Source organism: Brassica rapa, chromosome A07 (assembly GCF_000309985.2).
Source record: "Brassica rapa cultivar Chiifu-401-42 chromosome A07, CAAS_Brap_v3.01, whole genome shotgun sequence".
NCBI lineage: Eukaryota > Viridiplantae > Streptophyta > Magnoliopsida > Brassicales > Brassicaceae > Brassica > Brassica rapa.
The window spans coordinates 26,028,130-26,038,262 of record NC_024801.2 but is presented as its reverse complement, the minus strand read 5'-3'; the positions used below and the strand labels follow the sequence as shown (position 1 = coordinate 26,038,262).

General features: G+C 34.0%; 2 protein-coding genes across 2 annotated transcripts; both read right to left on the bottom strand.

The window, feature by feature from the left end:
- Positions 1-571: 571 nt before the first annotated feature.
- On the bottom strand, positions 572-3,615 carry LOC103831824 (transcription factor MYB54). Its single transcript, XM_009107757.3, has 3 exons — positions 1,827-3,615; positions 1,330-1,731; positions 572-923 (listed from the first exon to the last, which is right to left on the bottom strand). The coding sequence occupies exons 1-3, from the start codon at positions 1,939-1,941 to the stop codon at positions 754-756; spliced, it is 687 nt and encodes a 228-aa protein (XP_009106005.1). The 5' UTR covers positions 1,942-3,615; the 3' UTR covers positions 572-753.
- A 234-nt stretch (positions 3,616-3,849) lies between these two features.
- LOC103831823 (pentatricopeptide repeat-containing protein At1g73400, mitochondrial) lies at positions 3,850-6,425 on the bottom strand. Its single transcript, XM_033275879.1, has one exon. The coding sequence runs from the start codon at positions 5,850-5,852 to the stop codon at positions 4,212-4,214; it is 1,641 nt and encodes a 546-aa protein (XP_033131770.1). The 5' UTR covers positions 5,853-6,425; the 3' UTR covers positions 3,850-4,211.
- Positions 6,426-10,133: the final 3,708 nt, after the last annotated feature.

Below are 10,133 nucleotides of genomic sequence, written 5' to 3'. Positions count from 1 at the left end.
CATGTAGCCGCGGTTTGTACAAATCCATGCATATTATTAATAAATAAATTATTTAGCTAGATTTCATTTAGTCTTGTAACTTAATTTTTGTGTTAGTATATACAGTGAAAAAAACATTTTTTTTTGGTAAAAAGTGAAAAAACATTTGCTAGCCTACTACTACAGAAATTGATATATATAGGAAGAAGAAACTGGATTATATATTTTAAGTCATGGGTTAAACACATAATATATTCACATAAGTTATAGTTTACAAGGAACTATATGTGAATGTATATAGGAGTTTTACTTGTGCATGATCATGACCGTAAGCGATATGTTTGAATAATGAATAGTCCGCTGATGTAATTGCATCTTTCTCTTCGTTACACGACATCTTTTGTTATCTTTAGTTAACCACAAAACCATCTTTTAGTTTTTCTTCCAAAGTAATTAAGAACGCCGCCATAAATTTATATGATTGGTTTTCTTGGTAAGAGAATTATATGATTAGACATTTATGCATATCATACAAAACTGATTGAGAACGTGTGATGTGGATGCTTTAACCAACATTTGGTACATTTTCACATTTGGCTCAGATTAAAGCTCACTATTTAGTGGTTTTATACGCCAAACATACATGTAATCGATCTAAAGTCTCGTACGTATACGGACTAAGAAGTTAAGCTAGAAATTTGGGACTTACATATGTATACAAATACAGATATGAGATATATATATACTACAAACGAGTTAACCCTAGGAAGCAGATTACTTTCCAACAGACAAAAAGTCGAAGAAAGGAACATGACTTTCGTTTTTGTTGTCCGAGTCATTGGGGTTGCTTTGGTCTGAATATTGATCAATAACCTCGCTCTTGTTTGAATCCGTATCTACTTGTAGAAAATCGTAGAACTCTAGAGGCTTTTTACTCTGATTTTCTGTTAAAAGAAAACAATTAAGATCAGAATTATAGTTTAAAAAAAGATCAGAATTATAAGTTATACTTTAGCAAAAAAAAAGAATATAATTTATGTTGGTTGTAACCATAAATGTATAAAGATACAGAGATAAATTTAGCGTAATGAAGAAAATAATATATACTATACTTAAACAAATGTTATAATACTATACAACAAGAAAATAATATATCCGTCCTACAAAACTGAATTTTATCACAAAATTTGATCATGTTACACTTTCCCCATTTCAAAATTTCGGAACTAATCACTTTTCAAAAAAAAAAAAAAAAATTTGGAACATGCATAAATTTTCGTCACCAATCCTAGCAACAAACATATGAAGATGTAAACTCACTCATATAAAAATAATTTTGAGGTTAATTACCTTTGGTATTTAAAGCAATCTTTCCGGTGAAAAACTCCTTGAGGAATTGAAGATGATTGATATGTGAGAACTGATAAGGGTAATTAACAACGTCTCCAAGTATTCTCTTCCGATCACCAGAACCCATCATGAATTGGTCAGTCGCAATCAAAGAAGAAGAGGCAGTGGTGGAGGGAAGAAAACGAGGCTTGGAGGTTTGACGTGTGCGTCGAGCCATGATGACATGCCAATGGTTCTTGACGGCGTTGTCCGTTCTTCCGGGGAAAAGCCTAGCTATGATGGACCACCTGTTCCCGTGGATCCGGTGAGCAGCTAAAAGTCTTTCTTCTTCATCTTCCGTGAAAGGGTTTCGGTTTATTCTTGGATCCAGTTGATTAAACCATCTCAATCTACAGCTCTTACCTGCATATATATATATAAACATAGTTAATTATATATATATATCAAACCCTAGTTTAGTAAATTGTAATAGCTCTAGGACCCTAGAGGATAATTACCAGATCGACCAGGGAGCTTCAGTGCTATGGCGTTCCAATTATGAGGACCATATTGTTCAACCAGATCCTTGAGCTTCTCGTCTTCTGATGGTCTCCAATGGCCTCGACTACACATGATCTTTTTTCTTTCTTTACACCGATCTATCAACTACCTAACACCTTTATCTCAAATGTACCAATTGAAACCAATACAAGAACAAAGAAGTATACTAAGAAAAGAAAACACACAGATGTTAACTATATGGAAACCCTAAGTTTTTTTCTTGGGGAAAGGTTGGGGAAGATGGGTATGTGGGAACAAGAAGAAAAGTGAAGAGCAACCGCACGAATACATGTATATATAGTCTATTATATAGTTTATATACAAATATGAAGAAAGAAATAAAAATGTTGTAAAAAAAAAGAAAATAAATCAAATAAATAATTCGTTAGAGAGTCGGGAGAGTTTGGACAGACCTCTCCACCGGCGACTGATGCCAACGTCTTCCCTAACCAACACAACACCCATTTTAAGTAATCTATCTACCTTTTTTCTTTTCTCTATTTTCTTTAGATCTTAATTAGTTAATAATATATACTGAATATATATACATGTATTATAATTTTAGTTTTAGATATAATTAAGGGTAGAGATTGCTTGGTGTGGACTGAATTTCGTTAACCTATCAACGTCTCTTCGTATAGTATTAATAACTTAATGTTTTTCTCTAAGTTCTAACCTACACCCGCTACTTCAAGCCACCAATATTCATCTAAGTTTCTGTATTCTTGGGCAAACTATGTACTTGCATATAATAAACATTGACAAAGACAAAATTATTGACATTCCAAACTGATAATTTTGTGAGTTTTGTTATTCCATTTTTTATTCAAAGTAATACATACAAGATCAAATTTCAATTATAAACTACAACATTTTGATAACTTTAGTTACATGATTATATAAATTATAAACTGCAACATTTCGATTATTCTATTTTTTAATGCAAAGTAATACTTGCATACAATATTTTTTTTTCTTGAAATGTTACGTACTTTAAAAATGTTCATATTCAAAAGTTAGCAAAAATAAGTTGTTACTTTAAATGTGTGTTTATACGTATACGATCTATGTTTTTCTTAATTTATGTGTATTCTTATAAAAAATTCTTGAAAGATTACATTAGATGGAGCATGAAATCTTTGTTATTCAATAATATGTGGATTCCAGCCAACTACATATTGCCTTTGTTAGTTAATGGGTGGTACTGCTGATTAAATGCTTAGAATACTTTCAAAAATAATTATTTATATATAAATTCTTGATTCTTGAAAGATATTGAAATTAAATCTGATAAAAAAAAAGAGTTTGGTAACAATGTTGTGGACTTCTGGTTAAATTGCAGGTCACATATATTCTTGATGGATAGGTTCTGATAACCTTTCAGACCTAATCAACGTTTTTTTTTTCCTCCTAGCTAGCTTAATTCGAACTGATATAACGTGGACAGCATACAACTAACTCTTTTTTATCTAAGTTGAATCATTCAGCTTTTTACCATCGCAGCCTTAACTACTGACTGGGATAATCGGATAATTAGTCAATTTTAGTATTTTATGTCCTCTTGTAAATTGTTACACAGATGATGTCATACATTAGTAAGTTTTATGCAAAAATATCGAGAGTTAATGACGTCTTATGTGGTCAAGCATTATGTCATAAAAATGAAAAAAAATGGTCAAATATTTGGTCTCCAAGCATGTCTTAGTTTCTTTCTTGTCCAAAACGGAACTCTATAGGTTTCGTACTTTCAGGATTAAAAACAGCATATCAGTTACATTGAATGTTCCGTGGGGTTTCTATTCGAACATTTCTCAGTTTTGTATTATTATATTATTATTATTTTAAACAAAGCCGAAACAATTGCTGGTAAAGTTAAGTAGGAAAAAAAAACAGAGAGTTAGTTGGGAAAGGAGCCATAACCAATTTCATTTGTTCTGTTGTTAGTTAGGAGAGAAGCCTTCTTCAGTTTCGGACCTATCATAACTAAACAAAACATGTTTTATTCAAGAAATACTCATACATCTAAACCGGATCCTGATTCCACTTAACCATTAGTATACCAGATCGGTTTTCACTTCAAAACCGTACCAAATGTTGTTGACAGAGACTCAAACCGACCGTTAACCAGAAACTGGTGAAACCTTCTTTACCTTATTAGCAGAACGAAGAAGCTCTGACCTTGATAAGCTCTCATTGCTTCTGAGAGAATGAATCTTTGGTCCAGAACTGGAGACAGTAATCAACGAAACTTAGCAAGATCATCATCTGGAAGAGCTCCTCCCAGAACATTTGCATAGCTGCCTCTATAACATATATGGTCAAACTGTTTTTTCCAGTGCCCATTACTTCCCTCTGAGTTTTGTACTTTTCCTCTTCTCGCTAAGCGCAAACCGCCTCGCCATACTATGATTATAAAACTTCTTCATATGCTCAGAAACCTTATGGATCACCTTGATGTTCCCAACCTCGGACAAACGCATCAAAAAAGTGTCAAACGCTCGATACGGCAGTTTCATCCCCTTGCTCACAACCTCCTCCAGAAGAAAACACGCCTCCTTCTCCCTACCACAGTCAAAAAGCCCATTCACCATAGCACAGTAAGTCTCAACATCCTGTCCACACCCTCTCTCATCCATCTCCCTCCACGTATTATACGCACCATCCGGATCCGCCATATCAAAAAACATAGTTATCAACATGTTATACGTCTGAACACTAGGCACACAACGCGTCTCAACCATCCTCTTATAAAGCTTAACCGCCTCATCACTCTTCTTACTCTCACAAAGCACCCTAAGAAAACAGTTATAAGTGACTATATCAGGCGGATACCCTTTACAGCTCATCTCATCCAAGAACCTATACGCTTCCTCAACCTTTCCAGCGTTACACATACCTTCAACCACATCCTTGTACGTCGACACGTCAGGAAGACACCCCATGGCTATCATACGCCCAATCAGCTCAAAACATTCATCCTCCTTACCACTCTTCGCTAAAGCCACAATCATCAACGCAAAGGTCCTCGCCGTGGGGGCAGAAACAGCAGAGCCTTTAGTAACCATAAACTCAAAGAGCTCAGCGGCCTCATCCACCATCCCCGCTTGACAAAAAGCATCAATCGCCGCGCAATAAGTGAAGTTCTCAGGCTTATGTCCAGCTTCAATCATCTCCTCCATCAGCTCCATCGCCTTCTTGGGATCCCTAACTCTACAACAACCAAAGAACAGCACATTGTACGTATTCGCGTCGGGTTTGACTTTAAACTTCATCTTTCTAACCAAAGCTTCAGCTTCTTTGACAAGACCACACTTGCACAAAGCGTCGAGAAGGAAGTTGAACGCGTTGATCTCGGGCTGCGTCTTGACTCTGATCCGTTTTCTTTTAGCGAACTTCTGAACGTGAGTCAAGTACCTCTCGCAGTACTTTCTGAGAATCTCTAGCATTACGTCAGCAGGTACGGATTCTTTGTTGTTACGTTTCATGTAGTCGAGCATGTCGATCACGATCCTGAACTGTTTGTTCTTGTACTTGGTGCTTGACAAGATATCGATCATCTCGTTGTAAGTGGAAGCCTCGTGGGAATAGTAATGGGCCTGGTGTCCGGCCCATGTGAAGAATCTAAAGGCCGTTTTTTCCTCGAACTGGAGCCTCTGGAGGATCTTTGACACTATTGGGGTTGTTAAAACGACGCCGGTTTGGGATAGGGCTGTTTCGAGGTCGTCGTATGGGTTTGGATTCGATGTGATGGCTTCGTGGAGGAGTCCGACGGCGTGATTGGAGCCTTGCGTTCTCGCTTCGTGGAGGTTTGATGTTAGCAGAGTCGTGGAGGAGAATGAATGGGTTGAGACTGGGATCGATTTTGAAGGAAAGGTTGAGAGATGAGAGAGGAGTGTGGACCTTTCTGGTAGTGGTGGTGGTGTTGATGGATGGAAGGAGGATGTAGAGCGGAGGATATAGGAGAACACCAGCCTTCGCATCATCGGAGAAATGGAACTCTTTCGGCGAGGGTTCTAGTGACGGCGATGGAGGCTTTCAAAGTTATTAGTGGCCTTCTTCTATTGGGCCTGTTACATTTTAAACATATGGACCTGTTACATTTTTTAATCATATGAAACGTAATTGGTAGGCATCCATAAATAAGTACAAGAAAATAGATAAATAGGTATATGAATAATTTCATTTTCCTTTTCTATACAAAATGAAAATATGTTTGTCCTTCCAAAAAAAATTCAATTGTTTTAGCCCAAGTAGCAAAATTTTAAATATATTTTTTTATCTTGATAAATAAATTTTGACTAATATCTATTATAAAATTATAGTAAATCGAGATAAAACTATTGTATGATAATTTTGTTAGTCGTTGTATATTATTGATAAAAAATTTAGTATTGGGTTGTTTTAGTTGATTGGAAGCAATTATTAAGCTTTTTCTCGACATCTCAAAAGAACGGTAATGTTATCATTATTGTTAAAGTTAAGAGAGGGTTTTTAGTTTTTTAGTTAAAGTTAGGAGATGGTTATTATATTACGCTAATAATCTCATCTTAAGAACTCTCAATTAAATATGGCCTAAACTAAGATGAGCTTGTTGATCACTTCTTAGTTAGCGGCAAGAGTTTAGTTTATAGTGTTTCTAAACCCTTTAATTTGTTTTGTCTATAACCAAATCACTTTGTTTATTGATGCTTGTCAATCTTAATCTTAGTCGAATCATGCTTTATTGCTTTATATCATAATCTTAATTAAATTAGACTTGGTAAGTCAATCATTCATATATCCTAACTTTTTGGATTAAGGACTTACGGTGAAAATAAGACAAAACATCGGAGCAATAAATCAATGAAAACAGCTTATCATCATTGTTATACCTTATATGATTGATGCTATATGTCGATGTCTCAATGATATATGAATAGTGACATATATCAATGATATTTGAATAATGATATATGCCAATAAAATCTAACAATTTATCGTATATATTTTTTTTTTTGCTCAACTGATCTTACAATGACAAAATTTTAGGAATCTGCCTCCCCGGTAAAAAAAAGGAAAACAGGAGAGACAAAGAATTTACAAGACAAAACACAAAGACAACTAGATTATCTATAGTATTTATGTATAATAACTTGTATCAATAATATAGAACAACAATCTATTACCAATGATATATGAATATACGAATAATAACTAATAACATATCATTGGGATAAACAAATGATGGTTTATCAACCCCAAAATATATTTTTTCCACCACAGCTCTATCTATTCTTTTAAAAATGCAATCATTTGTATCAAAAGTTTTTCGAATACTTAAACAGAGCATCTACAAAGGTTTAAAATGTAATAGGTTTAGAATTAGAATAGTTCATGACTTTTGGTAAAGAGAAGAATCAGTACTCGTGACCCACTAGCAACGAGCGATGATTGTTCTAATGAATGGTCCCCTCAAGTGGCCGTTAGAGAATCTTAGCGTAGTCTTTCCCACTCTCATATTAGAATCATTGCACCTATGTTAACGCATTTGGCATTACTTTTCAGAAAACTATTTACACAGTCTCTATTTACTATACGAAATGATGCAAATGGAGATTGGTTAAAAGAAAAGGGCACTCCATTATCATTTGGTTATCCCTTTTCGCAGTAGCATATGCAGATCTATTATTTGATATGGTAGCGAATGAGAATCGTATATTTGCATATGTATATGATATTTTTCATCATTCTCTTTGGTACTTCAATGGATGATTTGGTTACGATCCACAACTATACATCGTCAGTTTAGGAACAATAATTGATATCTAAGCAAACCTGACAAATAGCAAGAAGTCGAAACAAAAGAAAATCCAAATCCAAACCAAAATTAAAATACCATTTATATATAAAGTATTTTTATAAGAGTATATATATATATATATATATATACTATCTTGTGTTACATTGTATCTTCTTATTAGATATAGTACGTTATTTGTATAATGACTAGTGATCAAACCGAACCAAACCAGTAATAGTTTGTGAGTGATGATAGTTAACCAGTTTTGTTAATGTAAAATATATAAAAATCAAAATTCTGCAATCAACATAGTGTTCTGTAGATCTTAAGATTCCTAATGATTGAAAAATGACACTAACCCAAAATCTAAGAAAGAGTATCATATATGAATATATATTAGATACAGTTGTATTTTCTTACTAATAATTTTGTAAACCAAACGAGCCAAACTTGGGGAATGATATCTATGTTTACATGTAAATACATGATAGAATAGCAAACTATAGCTTTTGGTTGTCGTTAGTTACAGTGTATGAAAAAATACATAAATACGTCTCGTTTCTATAAAAGTAAAGCAAATCGTAGACGAAACGAACACAGAAAGATAGCTTGAGCTGTAGGTACATCGACCAACAATTATAACCGAATGATTGAAGACACGCGTCGACACCAACCGCACTGCCGCCCATTTAAATTTGTGTTCAGACCGTTGGGGGCGGTGAGACAGTCGTGATCTCCTAACCGAAATCTGATTCATGAACCTGGACACGTGTCATACTTCCACTGGTTTTGTACAAATATCTTCTTGCGTTGTTGTTACATAACCCCCACCCCCAAAAATAATATCAACGTCAGGTTCATAATTTTACCGCCACGTGGTCTCTATATGACATCACTGCTATTTTCTAATCTATTACCAAAAAGCAATCAATGTTTTTTTTGTGTAAGAAAATATTTTTTCAGCTCCAACTGGCTTTATGGGAGATTTGAACAAAAATTGGACGTGTCATGCTTATGCATAGGCCGGTGCATTTTGTCTGTGACTCGTCAGTTTTGTGATTGTAATCAAAATTAAACATCTAACGAGTCAATGACATTTTAGAAAATGACGGTATGCTGTTGATGTCATGTAGCACACTTGCGTTCGGCTTAAACCGAATGTCCTAAGTATAAAACTATAAATAGTCCAATTTGATCCATTTTGTGGCATGTAGGAAGAATATATTACAATTATACATATACATGTAACACATATTTAAGTAAATAGTGTGTTGAATTGTCATGTATTATACACATTTATTCGGTTTAAGTCGAATGTATTTAGTATAAATAGTCCAACTTGATGCATTTCGTAACATGCAGTACAATACGTATACATGTTTAAATAAAGCATAACGTACGAGGCAATTGACTATACCAATTTTAATATCATATATATATATATATATATATATATATATCAAAAGGTATTAAGAAAATAAAAGCTATTTTATGATTCTGAGAGGATAGTGCCAAGGAGTTTCCAGTTTTAATATCATAGAATCATGGAAACCAACCATATCCATGCGTATGCATGTTGGCGGATAAGCATTGGTAGTGTTGGACATCACCCTCCATACACATTTATTTATAGTTAAGAAAGTTTCTTATACATTGAAACTGTGGGCACGTTTGTCTTTTTGGTTTACATGCTCGTAAACTGAAAACCATACCAGCCATATAATTAATATTTTGTAATTAAGTTTATTTTAAAAACTATTTTATTGTAATAAAGTTTTTTGATACATATAATATATAGAATAATTTAATAACTTAGATTATGGATTTTGTTGTGATACTGTTTGCATATAATGCTTTAAATAATTAGTTAAATCAGAACGGTTTATCAGAAAGTTGTAATTGATGTGAGTATGTAATGTTGGGGTTTGTTGTGTAATCTCTTGTAACATTTTTTTGGCTAAATGAAATATCATAGATGAAAAAAATGTGTGGACAATATATTGGCAATGCTAAGTTGCTAACGATCTGAAAAAGTTCCACAAAATGATTTCCTTTGCTAATTCATCGTACAAAATTTTAAAACGAGGAAAACGTAAAAAGATCTAACGCATTTTGCACAAGTAGTAAATCATACTGTAGAAAGGAACAGAACACATCCCCTTCGTTACACTTACGGACTTACCTAACACATGCTCAAAGCCTAATGACATGTAATAGGAGAAATATATGCATCGCATTTACTCCACAAAATGTCTCATACAGAAAACTAACATGTGGACAAATTAAAGGGAAAACCACATGTTTCGTATGCTAGGATCCGAACTGGACAAGCGTATGCTACAAACATCATTTTTTAAAAGGACTAGAATTCATTCTGTATTATCTTAGAGAGAAAATGCACATTAGTAATAAGCTAGTACACAAAACAACTGTAAAGTTAAGAGCACCCACATATCACCTTTTGCGCATAATTTCTCTTTCTTTC